The sequence below is a fragment of the Neltuma alba genome, unplaced genomic scaffold, assembly GCF_004799145.2.
Source record: "Neltuma alba isolate B1F8T4 unplaced genomic scaffold, ASM479914v2 tig00005125_pilon, whole genome shotgun sequence".
Lineage (NCBI taxonomy): Eukaryota > Viridiplantae > Streptophyta > Magnoliopsida > Fabales > Fabaceae > Neltuma > Neltuma alba.
In genome coordinates this window covers 1-26,056 of record NW_021633989.1, presented here as the reverse complement: position 1 = coordinate 26,056, position 26,056 = coordinate 1, and the positions used below count along the sequence as shown (strand labels likewise).

General features: G+C 35.2%; 4 protein-coding genes across 5 annotated transcripts; 3 read left to right on the top strand and 1 right to left on the bottom strand.

Moving 5' to 3' along the window:
* Positions 1-230: 230 nt before the first annotated feature.
* LOC114746874 (uncharacterized) lies at positions 231-4,680 on the bottom strand. Of its 2 annotated transcripts, XM_028935157.1 has the most exons (13): positions 4,470-4,680; positions 4,331-4,392; positions 4,050-4,100; positions 3,927-3,953; positions 3,291-3,395; positions 2,811-2,918; positions 2,620-2,691; positions 2,480-2,530; positions 1,970-2,032; positions 1,749-1,873; positions 1,433-1,532; positions 1,319-1,387; positions 231-1,015 (listed from the first exon to the last, which is right to left on the bottom strand). In XM_028935157.1, the coding sequence occupies exons 1-13, from the start codon at positions 4,567-4,569 to the stop codon at positions 308-310; spliced, it is 1,641 nt and encodes a 546-aa protein (XP_028790990.1). In that variant the 5' UTR covers positions 4,570-4,680; the 3' UTR covers positions 231-307. The 2 variants fall into 2 exon arrangements, with proteins under 2 accessions (XP_028790990.1, XP_028790989.1); XM_028935156.1 differs by having other exon boundaries at positions 1,319-1,532.
* A 2,165-nt stretch (positions 4,681-6,845) lies between these two features.
* LOC114746873 (conserved oligomeric Golgi complex subunit 8) lies at positions 6,846-11,302 on the top strand. The gene is made up of 12 exons (XM_028935155.1): positions 6,846-7,213; positions 7,342-7,494; positions 8,240-8,388; positions 8,548-8,625; positions 8,732-8,825; positions 8,932-9,006; positions 9,143-9,439; positions 9,643-9,710; positions 9,793-9,847; positions 10,030-10,168; positions 10,554-10,738; positions 10,825-11,302. Exons 1-12 carry the CDS (start codon positions 7,091-7,093, stop codon positions 11,137-11,139), a joined length of 1,731 nt encoding a protein of 576 aa, XP_028790988.1. The 5' UTR covers positions 6,846-7,090; the 3' UTR covers positions 11,140-11,302.
* Positions 11,303-12,037: 735 nt separating this feature from the next.
* Positions 12,038-16,674, top strand: LOC114746876 (peptidyl-prolyl cis-trans isomerase CYP57). The gene is made up of 10 exons (XM_028935159.1): positions 12,038-12,378; positions 13,110-13,288; positions 13,373-13,471; positions 13,571-13,674; positions 13,776-13,917; positions 14,128-14,353; positions 14,773-14,812; positions 14,935-15,130; positions 15,696-15,842; positions 16,177-16,674. Exons 1-10 carry the CDS (start codon positions 12,159-12,161, stop codon positions 16,315-16,317), a joined length of 1,494 nt encoding a protein of 497 aa, XP_028790992.1. The 5' UTR covers positions 12,038-12,158; the 3' UTR covers positions 16,318-16,674.
* A 4,870-nt stretch (positions 16,675-21,544) lies between these two features.
* Positions 21,545-23,206, top strand: LOC114746875 (protein ALP1-like). Its single transcript, XM_028935158.1, has one exon. It carries the CDS (start codon positions 21,611-21,613, stop codon positions 23,114-23,116), a length of 1,506 nt encoding a protein of 501 aa, XP_028790991.1. The 5' UTR covers positions 21,545-21,610; the 3' UTR covers positions 23,117-23,206.
* The last annotated feature ends 2,850 nt before the right edge of the window (positions 23,207-26,056 follow it).

The window sequence follows — 26,056 nt, the reverse complement described above, 5'->3', positions numbered from 1 at the left end:
CAATCATGTGTATGTCCACCCAGTTGGTGCGAAAAATAAAAAATAAAAAATAACGACAACGTAAGATGAAGAACAATTCCAGTCTGCAGGCCAGCTTCTGCCGTTCAGATCCATTTGTCAACCAGAACATAAATTTATAACTCAAAACATTATCTGTGGTAGCTACGTAACAGTCTTAAAAAAATGAGCCCAAACAAAGTACTACCCGCCTTTTGCTCCACGAACTTACATTTTACTTCTGGCATCTTAGGGAAGGAGCGAGTGAAAAAAACCATCTTGAATTGAAGAAAGGATACCAATTTTCATTTCAATCTTTGTGGAAGAGCAGGATATTCAATGCCGTACTTGGAAGATCATCCTTTAAACCATTATCTAGGAACCAGTCGTTGATAATGCTTTGGGAAGTTGAATCTCTAGCAGGCCACCTGTCCACTAATCTGAAACCATATTGCCCTGCAGCTGAGAGTAGCGATGGTTCATCTACTCGTCGGAAAACATGGCAAAGAATTAGTGCAGGCTCCTTGTTATCTTTACTGCTTCCACTGGAAGCAATCAACTCACTTGCGGTTGCAAACAAAGGCAATATAGCTTCAGGAATGTATGTCACGTCCGTCCCCACAATGACATCAAAGCCTGTATTACTCACTTCCTTCACTTCCTCAATATGATCCCGGTTTCCCCACTCGAGTCTCTTGGTGACTAGTTTAGTAAGCAGTGGTGGCGGAAGATTAGACACAACATTTTTGGCAAGGAGTTCAAGAGCAAAAGCATCTCCATCAGTGGCGACTATGAGGTCAGCATATTTAGCAGAAACCATTGAGCAGATACCTCCACAACCACACCCAAGCTCCAAAACCCGCTTCCCTTCAACAATATTGGGATTTTCTGCCAGGACGGAAGCCATCAATCGAGCGGATTCCCACAGCATCAACCCTGTTGATTTGCAGGTGTGTTGGTACTCCTTTGAAAGCACATTGATCTGAAAATTCGACCCTCTGACGTTGACCTCAATAATCTAACATGAAAAATTTGAAGTGCTAAGAACCATGTGCGCATATCAGGGGAACAGCAATGGCAGTTAGGCTTATGTTAATTATATAGAACCAACAGGTAATCTGTATTCAGGGGAGAACAGAGGAAAAAAAATTGCCATATCAACTGAAAACACAGGAAAAATTTCTACTAGATACACTTCTAAGTTCCCACAGGTATTTATTTATTTTTCCCGAGTGTGGACTCTTGATAATTTTTCTGATAGGACTTGGGAGAAATGGCATACACATAGCAAAGGTAAGAATCTTCAAGCTTACACCCATACCTCATTCTTGCTTGAAGGTGAGACTCCAAACATATCAACTGCCAAACCCTCAGACAAGTCAATGGCAGAGTCATTCACGTGCCCCCTTACATTATCTTCCTTGACTTCCTCAGAATCAAGACAATTGGCCTTTGGTTCAGCTTCCTTACTAGCTTTCTTACTATAGGAAGAGTTAGGACCATCTGAGATCCGGAACACAGCTTGCACCCAACGCCTAAACCCAAAAAACAACAAAAAAAAAAAGGCACATGCAGAAGAAAAGAGTAACTGCAGTCACTATTTAAGCAGATAAACAGGAAAGAAACCAATTAAATTCCAACCCTGCACTGAAAAGCAGAAGTTCAGGCAAGCAAAATTCCTTCCTTAATTTGTTAAATTACTAAAAAAAAAAATTTGCAGAATAAATAAAGGAATGAGACATGTTAGTTACCTATTCATCACCAACTCCCTTGAGCGGTTCTCCACTTGTTTGCAGCATACACCAAGTTCGTCAACATTAAAACCATTTTCTTTGAATAAATTTGTCAAAAATTCATTTGAAAAATAGTATGCTCGCTGAAACGAGAGGAGCATTACTTTAAAATAAACAAAAAGAAGAGCTTCATATGTGAACTAAACTACAAAACAACATGGCAAAAGTTGATTACTTACAGTGCCGTCACCTCTAACGTAGAAATTATCACTAATCTTTTGATCCTTGCCAGAGAATCTTTCCTACAGAACGGAACAAATGGAGATATCAAACATCAGTTGTCATTAAGAAAATGGATCAATCAAAATTAGTCAAACAATCACCCGACCAAGGAAAAGATATTATAAAACTGGTATTATGCTGATGACAGACCATTTAAAGCATTTAGTGCAAGTACTCATAGCAATCAAAAGAAGACAAATCACCTGAATTTAATGTCAACATATTTTGATTTCGGTGCAAATCAAAGAACCATAAATGTCGAGTGGGACTGACTGATTGTCTAACCTTAGCCTAATCACAGATAAGAATACTCGAAGGAAATTTCAAATAGTTCATGAGAAAGCAAATCTAAATTCTTCTAGCTATCACATCGAATTATCCATCATAAGAAAAACATCTGGACAACAATTTTGAGGGCTTATAAATTTTTTAGCAGAACTCTTAAATAGGAACTGCAGAAATTCAACCTGAGCGAGGTCTCCAGTAGCATAGTCTCGAAACAGCACATAACCATTTGGCTGAACACCAGGAAAATGGGAATGAATTTATAGCCCAAAACAAAAATATGAATGAAAACACAACCTATTGAGAGTAATAAGTTTCTTACCTTGATAACCTTCCTAATGTTCTGCAACACTTGATGCATCTTTTCTGGTGACACTGCAGATAACATAAATATCTGCTCAACACGTCAGCAACTAAAACAACAGGGTCATAGTTAATTAAAAGCACAACAGTATATAGCCAACCAATAAAAAAAATTGTGATCCAAAATCAATCTACTGTAGCTTCAAATACCATGGTAACAATATCAACTGAAGATGGAGAGATCTGCTTGCACAGGTCATCAGCTGTCAAATCAGAGACAAAAGCACTAACACGCGACCCCTCAAACTCTTTGTGTGTCTGCAATTAGCAAAATGGGTTCGTTCTTGTTACATCTAAATGATTAGTAATGCAAATTCAATCCTGTTTAACCTGCAAAAGTGCATTTTTTTATTATGATATGAACTATTAATGCTAGTCTCAATGAAGTAAACTACCAAAATGACCTTGCACTAAAAAAATACCGTATGCTACATATCCTATAAAACTCGACAACTACAACAGAAGACCACCGATATGTTGTGTGCACTTGTATCAAATGCATCTGTGGTTACTCGACATGGTTGCACTAATAAATTGAATCAAAATGCCTACAGCCAACGAACTGGCTATACATGCATATATAAGTGTGGTTGAAGATGAGAGACATTATATAAGAGAAAATTTTCCAACCTTAACCAGCTCAATAGCTCGTGGTGAGAAATCACATGCATAAACAAAAGCATCTGGGTATGACGCAATCACAGGGAATATAGTATTTCCCGCTCCACAACCGACCTGCTCAGGAAACAGCATTACTTATTAAACATCTCCATAGACCAAACACCTCCTAGAGAGAAGCATAAACAGCAAATAATTGATCAACTCGCCGACCACTGATCTCAAAAATAATGAATAGCTAAGGAGGGAAACCAATATGGAATGGTTCTCACTCCATGATCATAGTGTGAGTTGCAGACGAGACTGGTTTCCTTTTCACATAAGTCCAATTGTTATGCTGTGGCTTGCAGATACACTCAAACTAGTTCAGTGGCGGACCGAAAAACTACGTGGGGGGGAGAAAGAGAATAATATTAGAGTTTGGACTTACTGTGGTCAAAAACTAAAATTTTAAGTCTTACATGCAAATTTAGCAGACGTTTGACGAAAAGGGGGGGAGTGGTAAGCATGTAAGTTCGCTAGCGAACGAATTGAGTCATCATATGATAGCTTAAAAACCAACCGAAACTGTTTAAAAAGGGGCAAGATATATTTGCATTAAGAAATGGGAAGATTTGAAGACAACAGCACGGATGTGTACGTATATACCTCCAAAATCACTTTCCTTCCGGCTCCCTGGAGTTGAAAGTAATTTAGGCAATTAGAATGTTGGGCAACACTTCAGAAAATCAAATCAAATTACAAATGAAGACATTATTTCCTTCCACTCACAGAAAAGTAGCTGCCCCACTCCTTATCCAAGTAGTGCCGATCTTTGAAAAACTGAAGGAAAAATGCCAGAAAAGAAAAAAATAGAATTAGTAATAGTCAAACCAATTGGGGCGAAGGAGATGAGTATGTGGCAGTAGAAAGACTTTGGGGAAGTGATGCAGATGAAGCTAGTAGAAAATAGACAAAGAAGCAAGATCACTTGGGTTAACAGAGAATACAACAATAAGAATTAGCAGCGTTGCGCGGGATGGGACAAAAACAGAAGAGTTGGAAAAACAAACCCTGTCCTGGTGCCGCTTGTAGAACACATCCCAATACTTTTTGGCTTCTCTTTCATACTTCTCTGTAAATAAAAAACAATTTTGAATGCTTGGGAATTGCAAGCAGAATATGAGACAGAGAGAAAGAGAAAAGAAAGACCTCTCCAGAAGGGGGACACTCCAGTATTTGTAGTTGAATAAATTTGTAACCTTTGCACTGGTATTTGTTGCTGCTTAGAATCTTGTAGACCTGACGCCATCACCCTGCCTGTTTCGCGGGGTTTTACACGAAGGAGTCTTATAACTTGTAAGTCAGTTCAGATTTTAGATCAAGCATTCATCCAAATTACAAGGGATATCCGCACAAGACTCTTCCGGCCAGTGCCCCAGCACGACCAGAGAAAAGATTCAGGCTTTTACATAGCTCACCCCAAACCCTCCGCCTAATTCCCCCTTTTTCCTTCGTTTTCCTGGGGCGCGGGATCCCAATCGGCGCGTTCCATGTCACTAATTTTTTCAGTTTGACAACAAGGTCTGAAAAAATAATTATTAAAAAGCTTTAATAGTAATTTAAGCTAAAATAAAAAATAAAAAATTATTAGCTAGGTGTACATCTTCTTGTAAAAATAATTCATAAGTATCCGAATTAAACATAAAAAGGTTAAAATTTTTTTTACAAATTTAATTTGTAAATGACAGAACTTAACTTTTAAAATAAAAATTTTAACTTATAATGTTAAATTCAATTTATACATATACAAATTTAATCATAAATATTTAAAAATAATAAATCTATTCTTTCTGATGTCATTTTTTTACCTTATAATTCTATTTTTTTGGAAAAAAAAAAAAAAAAAAAAAAAAGAAATTTTTTTTCCAGTGGTATAAAAAAGGACAAAAAATTCTAATTCTTTGATTATATGATTAAAAAAGTAAATAAGTTATTGGCAAAACATTAAATAAGTTGTTTTTGTGAAAATATATAAATGAGTAGGAAATAAGAAAAAAGGAAAATGGTAACAAGATTCTATTTAAGAGAATTAAATATGAAAAATACAAAAATATCTCTTAAAATTATTAAATTAATCTGAAATATCAAGAGATTTCATTATAAGAGATTTTATTTGTTTAATTATCAAATTATTTATATTTTTTTTAGTATGCATTAACAACTGAAAAAATAGTTTTTAATAACTTAAGATATAATGATTAATAATTATTGCAGCAAATATTGACAACTTATGCATTATATTTTTGTAATGTGCTGAGAAAATGTATTGTTAATACTTGCTGATAGTTGTTAAATACAAAAATATCTCTTGAAATTATTAAATTAATATGAAATATCAAGAGACTTCATTGTAAGAGATTTTATTTGTTTAATTATCAAATTGTTTATATCTTTTTTTCAGTATGCATTAACAACTGAAAAAGCAGTTTTTAATAACTTAAAATATAATAATTAATAATTATTGCAGCAGATATTGACAACTTATACATTATATTTTTGTGATATGCTGAGAAAATATATTGTTAATATCCACCATGATAGGTGTTAACAATTGTTCTTTTAGTTATTAATGCATACTTAAAAAATAAAAACAAGTTAATAATTAAAAAAATGAAATTTTGTACAATGAAGTACCTCAAAACTTGAGATTAATTTAAGAGATTTTTTTATATTTATGGACCTTATTACAAGTTTTCTTAGGATGTGTTTGGTTGGAGGGGAGGGGAGGGGAGGGAAAATGAGCCCCTCCCCTCATTTGGTTAAAAATTTTGGAGGGGAGGGGAGCTAAAATGTCCCCTCCCCTCCCCTCCCTCCCCCCATTTTGGCTCCCCTTCAAATTGGGGGTTTTTGGAGGGGAGCCAAAATTTTGGACCATTATGCCCTTATGGCTTTTTAATATTCCACTTTTACCCATAAAATATATTATATATTTATTTCAAATAAAAATATATTATCCTAAGTAAAAAAATAAAAAATATATACATTATTATAATTAAAAATATATTATAAAAATTATTTAAAAATAAAAAATATTTAAATAAAAAATTATAATATTATAAAATTAATTGTTTTTATAAATATTATTAATTTATATATTTTAAGCTAGAAAAAAAGATAGCCTAAAGAAAATAAAATTTCAATTTTCTTATAGCATATAAAATTTGTTAATTTGATTATTTTAAATATATTATTATATTAATTAGAATAAAAATTACTATACCAATTTTTTAATACACATATTAACATGATAAGACTGAATTTTTATTAAATTATATAATTTAAATTAAGATGTAAATTAATTTATATAATATATCAATAAAAAATATAAACTAATATCTAAGGGTAAAATGGTAAATTGATTATTATTATCCCTCCCCTCCCCCCCTTAACCAAACAAGGGATCATTAAATACCCTCTCCTTTTCTCTTTTTTAATCAAACCAAACAAGATCCCCTCCCTTCCCCTCCCCTCAAACCAAACAGGCCCTTTAAGAAAAATGGGATGGGAAGTTTCCATTTTATCACCTGGCACGGCAAAACCAGACTTGAGTCCCCCGAACTAGAAATTCTGAGTGGATCCAGATCCGATTCCGAGAAGTCGAAGCACTGCTACTCCAAAGCCTAATGAAGAAGACGAAGCTCGGCAGTTGTTAATTTCTCATCCACAGCTACATTTGTTGTGGTCTTGCGCAACAGATCTGTGTTTCCTTCACTTATTCACACTGCAACTGAACAGCCAATTCGCATATCAACCAGTTCGGAGCTCCGACAATGGAGTCTGAAGGTGCAGCGGAGGGGACGTCACCGGTCCCTAGCCTTCTTCCTCTCGCCTCTGACTCCCAGCAGCCCTATGTCTCTGAGCTCCTCTCGTTCACCCTGGATCGTCTTCATAAGGTCCCTCATCCTCTTCTCCTTCAATTTTATTGTTTGAATTATTTAGTCTCATCAACAAATTGTATTTTGCATACCGGCGACCTTGCTTTGGTATTCCCCGTCTCCGTCGGTAATAAACTTAATTTTAGGAACCAGAGCTGCTTCGGGTTGATGCGGAGCGGATTCGGAGGCAAATGCAAGAGGTGGCGGTGGGTAATTACCGAGCGTTCATATCTGCTGCCGACGCCTTGCTTGCTATTCGTGACGAAGTCTCTTCTATCGACAAGCATCTTGAAACTCTGGTATTTATTTCAAATTTCTATCGTTGTTAATCTGCTTTATGTATTATGTGTGCTCTATATGTATGGTGACCTTTTGCTTTTAAAATGCTACACCTTAATGTTTAACAAACATAAACAGTGATGAGGGGGAGTAGTAGGTTTACTCAATGGTTATTAGGGGAGCAAACGTCATAATAATCACGTATGGTTCCATGTTAGTTATCGAGCTTTTGTTGCATTTAACTGATAGTAATTTGGGCAGAGATTATTCTGTGATTTACTTTTACGTGCCATAATTCTGAGATAATTTGTTCACTATTCCTATCTTCATCATGGTTCTTCTGAAGCTATTTGTTCAAAAAGTTGTCTAATATTATTGTCCTTGGAGTTTTACATATGTACATAGGCATGCAAATCTATGAAGGTGCACTTAGAGGCAATGACGTCATGGTTAAGATCACAAAAGCATTTAATGGAAGTCATGCATGGGTGGCTGTTCAGGTTTCTGACTATTTAAATAGAAGAAAGTATATAGATACATATGTGCTAATGTTGCAAATGCCTGAATATTTGAGGTGTAACTTTCTTTAGTTGAGCATGCTTATGGATTATTTGATTCTAACGGATTACATATATACCTCAAAGTTTGAGACCAGTAAGATCATATTAATATATGCAAAAATATAGTACCTCATGTTAATCATCTTGGATTTTTTTTCTTTCAAAAAAATTGTGGGTCATCCTGGTATCTTTTCCTTTCTCACAGATTAATGAGGTTCCAAAACTGACATCTGGATGCACTGAGTTCATAGAATCTGCAGAGCAAATTTTGGAGAAGAGGAAGATGAATCAAACAATGCTAGCCAATCAAAGCACTTTGCTTGATTTGCTGGAAATTCCTCAATTGATGGACACGTAAGGGTTTTTCTTTCTCTTTTCTTCTTCTGTTTTTTTTTTTTAATTTAAAAATACATCTGTAGTATTTTGAATGCCCACATGGTCTTGCTTGACTTGCTATAGGATAAACACATTAATACCTTTTTGAAAAGTCATATAATTTTTGTGTGCCTGCAGATGTGTAAGGAATGGGAATTATGATGAAGCTTTAGATTTGGAAGCATTTGTTTGTAAACTCTCAACGATGCATCCAAAGTAAGTTTATGATTCATCTCTCGCAATTTTACCATGTAGCTTTGCTGTTTCCTTGGGGGGAAATCTGTAGAATTTTCTGCTTACTTTTTGCTCCCCCCTTGCGCAGGCTGCCTGTTATTCAAGCATTGGCTGCAGAAGTTAGGCAGATCACCCAATCTCTTCTTTCACAACTTCTTCAAAAACTTCGATCTAATATTCAGGTTCTTGTATTTTCTATCTTAAATTTATCAACAAGTCATGCTTAGTTGATCTCCTGAAAATGCTTAGAAATGTTAATGTCTGATTAGTGTATTTTCTTTAATACAGTTACCTGAATGTCTCCGCATTATTGGATATTTGCGCCGGATAGGAGTATTTAGTGAGTATGAAATGCGATTGCAGGTGATGTTTAACTAAATTTTTTGCACACTTTATTCAAGCTTTATTGCTTGTATTTTATCTGGAGGTTTTCAGATTTACTAGGTACATTCTTTTATTTTACCTGCTTGTTTATAACTAGGTAATTATTTGTTTTCAGTTCTTGAGATGCCGAGAGGCATGGCTTACAGCTATACTTGAGGATCTGGATCAGACAAATCCATATGAATACTTGAAAGGGATGATTAACTGTCACCGAATGCATCTATTTGATGTTGTCAATCAATATCGAGCAATATTTGCTGATGACACATCAGGAAGTGAGGAAAATTATGATGGTGGGCTTTTGTTTAGTTGGGCAATGCACCAAATTACATCGCACCTCCATACTCTGAAAGTTATGCTTCCTAAGATAACTGAAGGTGGATCACTATCAAATATTTTGGATCAATGCATGGTGAGCGTATTCCATCACACTCATCCTTTGTGCTAATAAAGTGGCTTTGAAAAGCGAGGAACCTCTTTATTTATTTTTCCCCTTAATCATTCAGAAAGTTTGCTTACCCATATTAGTATTTTGGAAAATGACATCCACATACACACACACACTCTTAATACTGTGACGCCAACTTATGTTCACCTTATTCAATTTCTTTTCAGTACTGTGCTATGGGACTTGGTTGGGTTGGACTGGATTTTCGGGGCTTACTTCCATCACTTTTTGAAGAGTAAAACATATTACCTTTTGTAACCTTTTCATGTTATATCATTTGTAATTCTTTATTGACATGTAGGTCGGTTGCATTGCAGGGCAGTTCTTAACTTATTCTCAAAAAATATGCATACAGCAGTTGAGAATTTTCAGGTAAATGAACTTGTGGAGTTACAATATTTCAATGTTGGTTTCCTGAATCTGTTTTGATGCATGAATCCGTGTGAGTTGCCCAATCTAGTCAGCCCCGGGGCTCTTATGTCTTTCTTCTCCTTTGCGACTAACAAGTAGCTTACATTCGTATGATAATTAACCATCTAACTTCATGCTCTTAGCTGGTCTTGGATTCACATCGATGGGTTCCCCTGCCAGCAGTTGGCTTTCCCGCAAATACTGTTGGTGAAGAAACTCAGGAGGACGTCACTCCACCCTCTTATTTGATGGAACACCCACCTCTTGCTGTTTTTATTAATGGTAAATGCTTCCTTCTTTGTTTCGTTTAAAAGGATGGGTTTCTGTAGTCTTAATCAAATCAAGATAACAATGCTGTGGTTCTGATTAATTAGTTGGGGAGGCCATGTTCTCTCTTTTTTGATAAATGGGGCACTAATGTGCTACTGATAACATTAGATTTATTTCAGAGGAATAGATAAAAAGACTAGATTCAAGATAGGAATCAAGAGAAAGTTTTCATTGCCAGCGTCTTTTGTAGCCTACGGGAACCCTCTTAGATGGAACATCTATAGATGGTGTTTGTCATGATGCCAGAAAGTTTTTATTATATGTTTCATAGTTTTCTCTAGTTTTCTCCTACTTGTCTATTCCGAACTGATTGTACTGGTATCTCTGGTGTCTGCAGGTGTATCAGCGGCAATGAATGAACTGCGCCCCTGTGCCCCTCTAAGTTTGAATCATGTCCTTGCCCAAGAGGTGATTAAGGGACTACAAGTTGTTTCAGACTCTTTGCTGAGATACAATGCCACTCGGGTACTCAGAGAAAATGAGTCAGGACTTTTCCTCTCACTCTGTCGGGCATTTGTAGAGGTATTAGTTTTTGTAATTTTTGTTGTTTATTGCAATTAGTCTCAATAAAGGACTCACTCTAGAATTCCTTGAAACTCATTTTGTAGGTTGCTTTTCCACATTGTGCTACTTGTTTTGGGCGTTGTTATCCTGGTGGAGCTGCTCTTATCATGGACGCAAAGAACGTTTATGACGGAATTAGCCGCCTATTAGCTACCTCTTCCGCAAGGGAACTCCCAAAACCAGTGAATAATGGGGAACTGAAGATCGCAACTGAGAATGGGAACCTGCGAGCGGTGGAAAATGGAGAAGCACCCGAAGCTGAACAAACTGAAGGTGAAGGCGCCAATGCTGATGAGGAGAACAAAAGCTCTGCTCTGCAGGCAGATATTACAGACACTAATATTGAAAAGACGACATGAATTGCCAAAATTTTAGTAGTTCTAGTTGTATTTTTTCCCCGGCAAAACTATTGGGTTATTTCTTTGTTTTATCCCAATACTCGTTTAAATTGGGTCTGTAACTACTTTGTTGAATAATCTCATACGAATAGTTTATATACAAAGGATTGTGTTGGAAGAAAGAGGAAGACGACTGAGGCACATTCTTTTTATTTTTTTCCCAAAGGAAACAGTGTTTTGGGTCTCTGGTAATTTGCCTGATGATGGACGCTCTGTTGAGAGTTCTACTGGTCGTGAACCCGTTCGTGGGTCTTGCTTGGTTGTCCAGTGAAACTCGTAAATGTTGGGCCTACGGATATATGGGCCTAGACCAGACAAATGTGGCAATAGATGCTAGAATTCAGGGTTTTTGCTAAGAATTGTCAGCAGCACAATTATTTCTGTTATGAAAACCAAGTAAGAAAATAGTATAGAAGTATAGAGAAGAGAGAATGAAGATAAGTATATTCTCAAGCAACTCATTACTAACTTTACATATCAAAAACTGTTCATCCATGTTAAATGGCATGGATAATTATAAAATATAAAAATTATGAACGAGTAGGGAGATGGATTACTAAAGTACTAGTAGGATAGTGATAGGATAGTAGAAGTTATTTGAGGGGATATGGACATTCATATAATTTGTTCCATTTTTTTTTTGCCAAAATATAATTTGTTCCGTTTAGTAAAACACTTGTCACCAGACAAATTAAAAAAAAAATAAATAGTTTATATTATTATAAAATTAATTATAATTTCCATCCATTTGTCGAATTGTCGTCCCTTGTCTGCAACTCTTTCTAGGGGCATCCGTCTGGTGGGGTTAAAAAAAAAAAAAAAAAACCGGAAACCCTATGACCTGAGATTACTTAGATCAGGTTCCGGGTCTTGTCCTTGTGACGTGAGTAGTCATTTTTGTAAAATCCGAAAATCCTCTTTGTCGAAGTTGCTGGTCCGAGTCGATTCTGGTGGAGTGAAGCATTCGCAAGTAGAAAAAGATGTCGACGGTATACGTGTTAGAACCGCCGACGAAAGGGAAGGTGGTGCTGAACACAACCCATGGTCCGCTCGACATTGAGCTATGGCCCAAGGAAGCACCCAAGGCTGTCAGGAACTTCGTGCAGCTCTGCCTTGAAGGTTATTACGTTAACACCATCTTTCATCGTATCATCAAGGACTTCCTTATACAAGGTGGCGATCCCACTGGCAGCGGCACAGGTTCTTTCCTTTCTCAATCAAACCGACTATAACTACTTATGAATCTTTACCCGGTTGTTGATGACCGTGCATCTACACTGTTGCCCGAATTTTTTTTTTTGGTTGGTTCTCAAATATCGTCTTCAAAATGAGGATTGGCTAGCTCGGGATTTCGGTTGAAAATATAATGGAAGTATAGCTGAAAATTTGCAAAATTCCCTCTGTTTTTCATCCCCGCACAATGACAACTCAAATATAGTGACATAAGGCATTCAGTCATTCACCGAATGGTCAGCTCATTTAACGGTTTGTGGTTGGAATTCGAAACCACACTCACCCCTAAAAAAATGATGTCCGCTTCTAAACGATGGTTGGTGAAATTGGCCTTAGCTTTAAGGTTGCGTTTGGTAGGAAGCATTGAAAATGAGGGATTGGGATTGAGATTACAAGTGAAAAAATCTATCAAGAGAGTGTTTAGTATAGAAGATTGTTTGATATATGAGATTAGCCAAAGCCATGTATGTGGGATTGGAGAATACCATGGGGGGAAGTGGTATTCCCCAATCCCACCTTTATGGGTTTACCTAGTCCCCTATAACAAATAATTACTCATGCTAAGTATTATTTTAATGATTTTTTTCAATTACAATTTCAATCCCAATCCTTCATTTTCAATGCTTCCTACCAAACGGGACCTAAGTTCACGGTTTTCTGATTACCGGTTACTTTGTAACTTATCCAAAATATTGCAGGGGGTGAGAGTATTTATGGGGGTGTCTTCTCTGATGAATTTCATTCACGTCTAAGATTTAAACATAGAGGATTGGTTGCGATGGCAAGTGCGGGGTCACCACACTCCAATGGGAGTCAGTTTTTCATAACTCTGGATCGTTGCGATTGGCTTGATCGGAAGCATACAATTTTTGGAAAGGTAATTGATGGAATATTGTTGCAAAACCTTTTTTACTACTCGTGTTAATTTTGTGGATCCGCTGAATTCAGCACTTTTATTTAGGTGACGGGAGATACATTATACAATCTTTTGAGATTGGGCGAACTTGAAACTGATAAGAATGATCGCCCTCTGGATCCCCCGAAAATATTATCAGTTGAGGTAGGTTGAGATTTATATTGATCTTCAAGCGAGAATCATAAAACTTACGTCCAGGAATAAGCTAACAACCAAGTTTCTGCTTGAAACGCTTCATTATAGGTATTATGGAACCCATTCGATGATATTGTTCCAAGAACAATTCAGCCTCAGATCCAAGCTAGTACTGATATGGAAAGTAAAGATTCAAAGAAAAAAGCTGTAAAGTAATTTTTTTGCCTAAAAAATTGTATCTTGTGAGAACTTAAAATGATGATTTATGTTAGTGAATTTCCCTCAGTATTTTATTGCTTTTTTTATAATGTAGAAAACTGAACTTACTTTCATTTGGAGAAGAAGCTGAAGAAGAGGAAAAGGAGCTGGCATCTGTAAAACAAAAGATTAAGAGCAGTCATGATGTATTGAATGATCCTCGTCTTCTGAAGGAACCAATTCCTAATAATGAACTGGTAACAAGGCCATTCCCATCATCCTGGTTCTTTAAGAGAGCTCTTTCTTGGAACAATACATGTATTGATCGAGTAATTCTTGGAAGCAGTAGTCATTTTCATACTGTCCCAAACAATCACAGTTTACTGATAATCTATGGCTGTAAATGATACATCATATGCCCACTTATAAGTTATCTTGCATTATATGACATCGATGCTTTTTTTCAGGGCTCATCAGGTGGCAAGTCGATGAGAGATTTGCAGTTATCTGTAAGGGATGCATTGAGCTCAAAGAAAGAAGAGTCTCAGAAAAAATCAGAAGCCAACCTTGATGACATTGATGATGATGATGATGATGATGATGAGGCGGACTTTGATGCCAGAATGCGGAGTCAAATACTTAAAAAGCGCCAAGAGTTAGGGGATTTACCACCCAAGCCAAAGTTGCAAAATGGTATTTCAATCATCTTCCTTGTAGTTCAGCTGGTAAAATTTTCATACTCTGATTTAAGGGGCAATTCTGGTTCTGCCCATGGAAGCTTTAACTTTGTTCATATTATTGACATGATGCTCTTGGAGTAGTCCTCTGACTAGCTAGTGACCTTTTAAATTCTCTAGGAGATTCTGCCAAATAAAAAGGAAAATTAAGGGTATCATAAACTCTCGAGATTCTTGGGTGGATGACTGGTCAAGGTCAGGATATACCTAAATCCTCCAGTGCTGCCATAAGATGTGTGTATTTGTCAACACTGTGGCCTTGAATTTGTCCAAAACTGAACTTCTGATTACTTGAACAGCTTGATGAAATCTGTTCCTTATTCAGAATGATTGTTTAATTGTTAAGGCTCACCGCCTTATTGTGTTATCAAGCAGGAAGCTCAAGTCCAAAGAACCCCAATTCATCAGCGATCAGGTAAGGATGTTGATCATCATCGGCATTCATGACTTGTTTTGGGACTTTTGTGATTATCTAAATGTTTTATCATCAGCTTTCAAACTAAAGCATATGACCTAATTATGATCCACACTTGACAGGTTCAATGCTGTAAATGTTGATGATGATCAACCTAGGGTGGAAAAATTGTCCATGAAGAAAAAGGGAATAGGATCTGAAGCAAGAGCTGAACGAATGGCAAATGCAGATGTAGATTTGCAGCTGTTCAATGAATCTGAGAAAAATAGACAGTTGCGGAAGCAGAAGAAACGCAGAGTTCAAGGACGTGAAGATGAGGTATGCTATGACTTTGATTTCTACTATTTATCTTCCTTTTCCTTATTATCTGTGTTCCATCTTCTGGCTTGTGTGCTAAACACTCATATTTATATGCTGCCAAGAAATATAGTGGATCGGAATTGATTGACCAATGCAGATTGAAACATAGTGCGACTCTGAGAATAATTGGCTGGAATTTTAGATGCACACTATTTACCAATTAGGTTGAGAGTTAGATGTCAGGTCACTTCCTCGCAACTTTGGCCACTTTCTGGGAGAAGGCATATTGCTTACAGCTTGTGTCACTGTATATTTTTCTGTTTGTTTGCATTTTTCGTCTTTTTTTCTTCTTTTTTTTTCCTTTTTTTTCTGTATTTTTGGGCGGGGGTGTTGGGGTGTCGAAATAATGTTCGGAAGGGAACAAGTATTGTGTGGTGAAAAAGTTGTTGTGAGGCAAAGCTTAAGACTTTCAGATTGTACTATCCAGCTTCTCTTGCAATCATCTGTGAGATTCTTTCGATCACTCTTTGTTGATAATGGCCTTATTTTGTCCCTCTCTTCTTTTGGGTTGGATTATCACCAGGTTCTAGCAAAACTAGAGAAATTTAAGACGGCTCTATCGGAAAAGACCACACCCTCAGCCTCAACCGATGGTCCAGTAGTTGTAAATGAAGAGGATGTGTCGGACTGGAAAGGAGGTGGCTTAAAATTTGCGCCTGAGTCTGGCAAGGTGAGTATTTGGCAGGCATTTTTTTTTCAGTCTGTTCAAATAGACTGGTTTTATCCCAGTACATATAAATTCAGCATATTTTCCGTCCTGCACTTCACATGTCTTTCCAGCCACCATATTAAAATAGAATGAAAAGGCTATGTTATCACTTTGTGCCATGCAGCGGATCGTTGGCATTGAGAGAAAAGATAAAACATCTTTTTCCTGGGTCAAAAAAATAGCTGAAGTGCACAAGTTAGAAAACTAAAATTATTTCCTGGCTGGAATTCGCGTATGGCATTGACCTTTTTCTAGTGCCTTGAGTTTTGGGTGTAATTTGTATATGAATGTGCAGGATCGGATGTCACGCAACGATGACCCCAACGACTATGTTGTGGTTGACCCCCTTTTGGAGAAGGGTAAAGAGAAGTTCAATAGGATGCAAGCTAAACAAAAGAAGCGAGAGCGAGAGTGGGCTGGAAAATCCCTTACTTGATCTTGTACCTACCCACATGGCTGTATCATATCATATCCCAGCAGCGTTGGATGCGTCTTCTATAAGTTCTGGGAGATTGGGTCAAGAGGTAGCAGTCTTCGCACAATAGTTGAGAAAGGCGAAGGAGCCATCGGGGTTAGTGCGAGGTGTGGACTTAGAAAAGCCAATGTGTACAGCATCTTATTAAATGTCTGTAATAACTGCTTATAAGACTAACGGTTACATTTTTTTAGCATTTATGCCGAATGGCCTATGTGCTGTGGTGGGTATTGGGTAAGATCTGCTACAACTTGCAGTTGTTAATCACGATGGAATGCCCCCAACAACTAAACTGACGTGAGTTATTTGCCGTCTTCACTTGACACTCCCTCTCCTGGTCTTGTGAGGTCTATTTTAGTAGGGTAGCTTTTATGTTTTAAAATATATTACTTCTTGTGAGGCAAAAGGTAAAGCGGTGGGTTTCTCGTATTAGCAGATGGCCAAGAGCCCTTACATGATGTTTTGAGAAGCATCATTTATATGGAGTCTGGATTATATGTCTGCACTACGCTGGTTTGGCACTTTGTAGGAAAGCTAACTTTCCAACATTGATTGAACATATTAAACTGGTGGGCTGATATCAACTTCTTTATTGGGCAAACGTCACTTTATGCTTCCCTGTTACTGTTACTGTTATTGCTGTGAAGTTTGAAGTAAGAAACATTAAATAGTCTTAATTTTTAAAGTAAGAAATAATAACTGTTTCCTTGTGACTCAGACTTATTGGTAATTATAATTCTCCATTTTCTCTTACTCAACGGTAGCATGAATTCACGTGTCTTTGTCGTACATCTCGCATTCTTTCGTTCACACTGACGCTGCCATCAAAAAGCAAATCTATTCCTTCTATGCCGGGGCAGTTTTTTTCCACGGAAAAGCATGAAAAGAATTTTAAGGTCCATTCAGACCAGACCAGAAGACAAAAGTTGAAACATCTTGTACAAGTAATACCTATTAATATAAATTTATCGGTTAAAATTTCTAGTATTTATCATTCATATAAAGTAAATTTACAACTGGCAACATATTTGACGCTATCTATTACTCAAACAACACAAATTTATGAGTGAGACAGTGACTATTTTATCAATAGTGATTCTTAAAAAGAATAAAAGATTTATGAGTTTGGTTATTAGTCATAATTTTTCCAAGTGTTTTGCGCAAAGTGGGAGTGAACAGAACAAAAGAATAAAGGAGATCCTATTGTCTGAGCCAAAAAAAAAAGGAAGAGAAACCTCCACAAGGCGCCGCCAGAATTAGGCAGGTAGGGTGGGGGAGTGCTGTTGATTTGTTTGTCGTGGGCAACTGAGTCATCTCCAACGATCACATGAGTCAGACTCTTCCCTTTCTCACTGCAACCCGCATTCACACTCACCCTCCCTCTCCCCCAAAATGTTTGTCCCTCACCATCTTTTTTCTAAAACAAAATTGGTAAAAAAAATGTGTTTAAAAATTTTATTGGCTAAAAACACCTAATATGTTTTTATACAGAAAAACTATCGGTGCTCTGCAAAATTTCATACATTAAAAGTATTAACACCTGGACTCAAGTGGTTCTAACTAACAAAAAAATTAAAGAGGAACTTTTTGTTGATTTTTTTTAAGGATATTTTTACAAATATCGCAGTATTATTATTTGGATGGTCATTTTTTACCATATTTTCATTCAAAAGGTCCTAATAACAGAAACATAAATTTTTTTAAATTTGATCATATTTTTTAAACGTCAATCAATGAATCTTGACGTTAAGAGGTGTTTGGGTGAAAACCAAATCATGATTTTAAAAGTAATTTTCTAATATATAAAGTAAATATATAAAAAGAATTTTGTCTCGACTTACGTAAAAGTATTTTTAAAAAATGTTTTTGAGCGAAATAAAATGTATGGAATCTTCACAACCAGAATTTTTCTTGATTTTTTGTTTCTCCATCCGCGTGTTTATTTGCCAGGGAAGTAGAATATAATGATACAAGCTTTATTATTCGCACACATGATAAAAACCCTGTCTTTTGCAAGGTTCCAAATAAAAGAGATAAGCTCAGATCAACAAAAAAAAAAAAGAGATAAGCAACGGCAGAATATAAGAGAAAAGGAGATAAAGGAAGGGGAGAAATTCTTGCACGCTGTTTGGGAGTTGGAATACCTAAAGAACTCATTCCAAATTCTCAATCACGAGCTTTAGCAGGAGAAGTTTCTGTAAAAGACTAATATGTTTAAAAATGTAAGATATTTTTAAATTTTTAAGGTGCAATTAATAAATTTTTTTCAAAAATATCCTTAATCAGGACTCTTCTGTTACTAAATATAATAATGAGTAATATTTTTAGATTTTGTCCTTTTTTAAATGGAGGAGGGAATATAACAGAAAATTATTAAAAAAATTTAAATAGATAAAAATTTGGGTGATTACGATTAAGACTCCTAATCCCCTTCCTCTATCACTGTTTCGAAAGGAAGGAAATCAGTTATCCTTACACGATGCTGAGAGGTGGGATCTGTAATGTGAAAAATCACGTTATCTGAGTCAGGCTGATAATACTCAATTGATTATTAGTATTTCGTATCCCTAATATAAAAATTAGTTTAGCTTTTAATTTGGTTCTAAATATAAAATTCTAATCTATTTGGTCTCCAGTATTTATTTATTTTGCTCTCTAATAATCTCTGTAGCGATTGCATATGTTACGGATTTACTATTAATTTGTAATTCAAACTCACATAATTAATAAAGATATTTTTAAAAAAATATTTATTTATTATAAATAACTAATTTAACTAATTTTTTTAATTTTTTAAAATTAATTAATTATGGCTTATATTAAAAATAAGAGATAATATGATCTAATGATACTATTAGTATTAAATGTGATAATTGACAGATAGATGGCTTAATCAAATATCCCAAATTCTTCCACGAATATTATACGTGTATGCGTTTATTTTATTGATTATATACTAATCAAAGTCGTCACTTTCTCGGAACTTGACTGCATAAATTAAGCTGTCAAGACGTCAGGTCAAATCAAATAAATACTTAATAATCACCCCTACGTGCCTGTGTTCACACTCACATAACTATTCATCCTATCTTATTAAATATGAGATTTGGTTATTAGACATCTCTCATTTACAACTCATTTTCATCATGTGTTACGGTTATCATAAAAAAAAAAATTAAGTTTTATTAATTTTTATTTAAAATTAACAGAATATTAAATAAAAAATAAAATTAAATATTTATATAAAGTTTGCCGTATAAATATAACCCAGAAATTGCTCTCTTTCTGCTCTATAAATAAAATCGGGGGAGTATATTAAATTTGAATGCCTACTGCTAAAATCGAATCCAATAAGATAATTATATGAAAAAATTATCCATTTTACTTTCACAACAAAATCATCCCCGACGTAGTGATCTTAAACGGTAAAATAATTTTCATGTTCTCATATTTTCGTTTAACTAATTTATTTATGCAAATAAGATGATTAGACGAATGATTAAAAAATAAATAAAGATTAAAGTATAAATTTGTTCTGAAATTTTTCACTTAAAAATATTGGGCACCCCAATTTTTGTGTGTGTAAAGTTGCCTCAAAAGTTTAAAATTATAATACTATTACCTTATCCCATTAAAAAAATCAATATTAATAGTTAAAATAATGATAATGATCATTGATATTAACTATAATTTTAAGCAAAAAAATTTAAAATAAATATACACCTTAACTCTAAAAAGAGAGAAAAAGATACTATGGACAGGAAAACACAATTACAGGTAAAATATTATCATGAAGAAGTAATATATTATATTAAAAAAAAAAAAACAGAGAGAGGGAGAAATATGTAATAAGAATACTTCCAAAGGAGAAGGAACAAAGAGAGCCGAATTAGTAATTAACACTCATAGGTGGTTGAACTTTTACAAAGCTTTTACATCTATAATTTTTTTACACTTCCAATTTCCAAAAGATTGCTCAACAGTTTTGTCAACATTCTAATGCAAATTGTCAATAAAGCCCCTTATACACACAAATTCACACACTTTTCTATCGTTGATAAATAAAATAGGTGCGTGTGTGGGCATGAGAGGGAGAGTTATTTTGATTTTTTTCGTCAAAAAAAAGAGATAAAGATTAAAATATTTTAAATAATCAAAATCACCATTTATAGTCACTAATTAATATATGAATATATAAAATATGAAACCACAAATAACGCAGCCTGGCTCACTTCAAACTCTGTAGAAGCCAGCTACCCTTTTTTCCCAGGTACACACATTTAGGGCTGTTTGAAAACCCAAAAAAACGCTTTTAAAAATATTTTCACACAGATTTAAATAATTTTTTTAATATATTTGTTTTGTATGCTTTTTTCAATTTAGGTACTTAACAATTGAAAATGACAGAGAAGGAAGTAATACCTAATCTGGTGTTTTGTAAATATAGTTAAATGACTAAAATATTTTTTTTATCATATTTGAAAGATAAAAAGCTATTTAACTTGTTATTGTCAGTACATTTCTTATCATCGGCTATTCAACACTTACTATTATTAATAAATAAGTTGTCAATGCTAATACATTTTTTATTATTTGTTATTCAACATTTGTCATTATCAGTTTAAAACCTATTAATAAACTTTTTTAATATAAAGACATTTTAGTTATTTAACCATATAGTAGATTAAGCACCACTTCTTTTTATTTTATTTTTAACTCTTAGATATCTGATTTGAAATATCATATTTTTCAACTTATTTATTTGTCATTTTTCCAAAATTATATTTATTATAATATACTCTTTTGATCCTTAATATAAGACTCATTTAAATAGTTTGATTAGATTAAGAAAGTTAGGTAAATTATTTAATTATAAGAAATGTGACACGTTTTTCCTAAAATACCATAATCATCTTTCTTAATACCCCTCTTCCTTTTCTACTTGATTATGATTGAAAGAGTATCTATAGGAGTAATTTAGAGAAAATTAAAAAATATAAAAAATAGGTCTTATGTTTAAAACCAAAACTAACTCAATAATTGAGTTCTTTATTAAAGACCGGAGGAGTATATTGAAAACTAACGGATTCGTCGTTTGTTGAATTTAGAATAGGCGTTCACACTATGGTTTCACACCATATAATCATGGGCTTGGAAGGTGAAACTGAACGCCAAGCGAAGACGACCTTGTGTTTTGAGTGAGCTGCGTTCCAACTTGCATCTTCGTTTTCCGTCTCTCCCTGTCTTTCTGTGTATGAAGCTCCAAACTTTTGCCGACCCACAATACATCTCTTACATTCATACCTTGCTTCGCCCTTCTTTCCATCAAATGAATGCCGACACCTCCGGAAAACGGTGCCGGGAAATTCAACATCGTCACGACGCCGATGACGAGCCTTCGATTCCAAGGGAAGGAACTCAGGAGAACGAATTGAAGGGTATTCTTACTTTGCTGATGTTGCCGGACGATCATGATGAGAAGCATGATGATGACGATAACCTCGACAAGGTCTCCTCCACCGAGGATGATCAGAAACCGAGCCTCAAGAGGAACGCTGAATCCATGCTAGAATGTAACTCCTGTCTTCACGATGAATTTGAAAGAACAAAGCGAACTCGCAAGAGAAAGAAATCCCGACGGGCAGTTTGTGATGTATCAGAGCTCAAATCCGGAGCCGCAGATAGTGGGCCTCGCCATCAACGTAGGCTGTGGGTGAAAGATCGTTCAGGGGCTTGGTGGCAACAATGTAACCACCAGGATTTTCCTGAACAAGAGTTCAAGAAAGCGTTTAGAATGGGAAAAGCTACTTTCGATATGATCTGCGAGGAGCTCAATCCCGCGATCGCGAAAGGAGACACAACTCTCAGAAATGCAATTCCTGTGAGGCAAAGAGTGGCTGTTTGTATATGGAGGTTAGCCACGGGCGATCCTCTTCGTCTTGTATCACAGAAATTTGGTTTGGGCATATCAACTTGCCACAAGTTGATTCTTGAGGTTTGTACGGCCATAAGGTCTGTACTGATGCGTAAGTACTTGCAATGGCCTGATGAAGTTACAACAAGGAACTTCAAAGCTGAATTTGAATCCATCTCAGGAATACCCAATGTGGTGGGGTCCATGTTTACCTCACATATCCCAATAGCAGCTCCCAAGGTTAATGTTACAGCTTATTATAATAAGAATCACACAGAGAGGAATCAGAAAACTTCGTATTCAGTTACAGTTCAGGGTGTCGTTGACCCAAGAGGTGTGTTTACAGATGTTTCTATTGGTTGGCCTGGTTCTATGTCTGATGATGAGGTGTTACAGAAATCTGCACTTTATGAAAAGGCTAATGGAGGACTTCTGAATGGTATGTGGATTGTTGGGAGTTCAGGGTATCCTCTAATGGATTGGGTTCTAGTGCCTTATAGTCAGCAGAACCTGACTTGGACACAGCATGCTTTTAACGAGAAGATTGAAGAGATTCGAAAAGTTTCAAAAGATGCTTTTGCCAGATTGAAAAGAAGGTGGGGTTGCCTGCAAAGAAGGACAGAAGTGAAACTACAAGATTTGCCTCTTATCCTTGCTGCCTGCTGTGTTCTGCATAATATATGTGAATTTAAGAATGAAGAAATGGATCCAGAGCTTATGGTTGAACTTGTTGATGATGAGATTGTGCCAGATGTTGCTTTGAGATCAGTAAAGTCTATGAAGGCTAGGGACCTAATTGCTCACAATCTTTTACACCATGGCCTTGCTGGCACTTCTTTTCTCTAGTCTCGTTTTTTTCTATAGATTGGTATTGAAGTCATTTACCATTATTTTTTTGTTTGGTCAAAGTCATTTATCTTGATTAGAAGGGCTTTGTGAAAGACTCATTCGCCCCTTTACCTACTGTATGATTATAGTCTTAATGGAGTGCAAAGTTATGTGTAAAATTCGCAGACTAGAATCCTGTACTTCTATACTTATACTGACAGATAAGAATGACGATATGTGCTCAATTATATAGAATATTCCCTTGTTAGCATTCCTTTGCTTTCCATAGATTCTTTCGCAGTTTGGTGAAATCTTACAAACAAAGATAACAACAGACATTCTTCTGCGTACACGGGGAGGAATTAAAAAGAAGGACATGCTTCTTCTGTTTATATTGGCCTGAGAATACAGAGGTTTTTATTCAGCCTTATGCCACTTCATTGATTTGGTCTCGTTTTACAGGTTGTATCTGTTTGTACGTACCAGAAAGTGAGAGAAACACTTGCGCATTCTGATGAAACACGACGCGGCAGCAATTAAAAATTTTAAATTTTCTGCCAGGTATATAACCATTCTTTATCAATAAATTATACTAATTGACTTTAAAAAAAAAAACAAATGTTTAAATGTAGAGACTAGAGAGTTATTGTATTAATGATGGGAAGTTCAAGTGATGCAGAGCTTATCCCCTCAAATAAGATCTTGAATTCAAATTCTTATTACTATCTCCGGTTCTAAATATAAAAATTAGTTGACTAATTTGAGAAAATTAAAAAAATAAGTTAAGTTAGTTATTTATAATAAATGGGTGTTATCTTTCATAAAATATCATTATTAATCAAATGTACTGGTTAAAATTAATATTATTAGAAAGACTACTTTGAGAAAAAAAATGTACATATATGAGAGACAAAGTAAGTTGAAGTCTTATATTTAGTACCAAAATAAAAGTTAAATGAGATTTTATATTAAGACAAGAAGGTACTGAGGTGGTATAAAAATAAATGCAGTTAAAATAGATTTGCATACATACGGTCTGACCCAACTTTATAACATCACATGTTATGCTCTTATTATTATTAGCCCCTCCGTTTCTTTTCTAAATATAAAAATTAATTTTTTGTCCGAAAATTTAAATTTGTCTTTCCATTTTTACCCTAATTAAACTCTTTGCAATAAATTATCACTTATTATCTTTTATATACTCTCTTTAAATAAAGATATAATTTTTTTTTGACAGAGTATAACTGGAAAAAGATATATATATATATTTGACACATTTATTACTTTTAACTAAATCTAATTAACATTTTAAATTGCATAATTTTAGCAATTATTCCTTATAAACAGAAATGGGGGTAGTATTATTTTCCTTATTATTATCAGTATCTCCTCATTACCATGTCGTCGTTATTATTATGGCGATAAACTGCCATGTTAAACAACGAACTCATTTGAGGCTATATTTTTTATTTTACGAAAAATTTATTAATTTTCAAATACTTTTAAAAAATTTTAGAATGTTCATTCGAGGTTAAAAATAATAATATTTAAGAAATCAGATTTCTAATAATTTTACATACCCTGAGTAGCTTACAGAAATTTTAGAACATACTCTTAAATAAGTTATTATCATTATTCAGGAACATCTGACTTCTGTATTATTCTTCATTTATAAAACATCGACATTTTTTTTTCTTTCACAAAATTCTCTCTTTTCATATCACATCGCTATATCGTTACTAGACCGTTCCACTTTCCAAATATGCAAATTCGGATTTGTGAACCAAGGCTTTTTTCCCTCCCCAGAAGCCGACTTCTCTAAAAAGTATCAGATAGCGATTAGGGAAGGACAGAAATTGACACGGCCGTTTTAGCCATGCTCCCCAACATCATTAAGAAAGTGCCAGAAGAACTTTAGAGCACAAAAAAGATGCCGTCAGATTATGATAGATACATCAGTCTTCTAGGGGGATTACAACTAGGCACGTCAAGTGGCAAGTCCCTACAGGTGCTGAGGAATTCCAGCCTGGTCACCAATCATCTTATCTGTGCATCAGCAAATCCATTGCCCAACAATAAAGCTAGAATACTGCGGATTAGCAAGTTGTTTGGGGCTAATTATCTGCATACATAGAAACAAACCCTTTTAATCTGCCATTTACTATTCAAATTACCCCCAGGCCTGGAAGTGAGGATGGGGGGTGAGATGAGAGCGCATTGTAAAATTAGATTAACATGTTCTGAAGACGATACTGCATGAAGTGATCTGGGGAAAAAATTAGATCTGACTTCAAAGGTGCAACTCTTAAAATTGTGAACATGGTAAATGTCCATCCTGGATTATATGGACTAAAACTTACATGATAATGCCAACTGATCATCAAGAGATTGAGCCTATAAACGGATGCTATGCCTATCATCCATGTAACTCTGTTTTATCACCCAAGCAAGTGATCTAATTCTGGAATCTAAGAGCAAATCTCAAACTAATATAATTCCTCTTGACAATATCAAACATTTTTTGACCCATAATAACCATTCCAATCAGCCTGGCATAATGATGAGCTGCTTGCCTTGATCAGGTGGTGGGCGGAAAGGAAAGTGAGCAAATTGCAATTTTAAGGCCCGTGACTCAGGTTTTTTATCATCAAACTTGTAGCCTGCATAAAATATCACATTTAAGCAAATGACTTATTTGTCGCACAACCTTGCATGATTCAGCATCTTTGAATTTAGACATCACATGACAATATTATAGTTTAAGCATCAGTTGTTAGTGTAGTGGTCACTTGTAAATATCAGCAATTATACTTGAATGAGCATAAATCAATATATATTTATAAATGCATTTTTCCTTCTTTTGTTGGGGGGTGAAGGAGGGGGTGAAGGGTGTGGGGTTCTGTTGGCCCGGAACTAAAAAATCATACCAGGTATGAAAGACCCATTTAAAACATA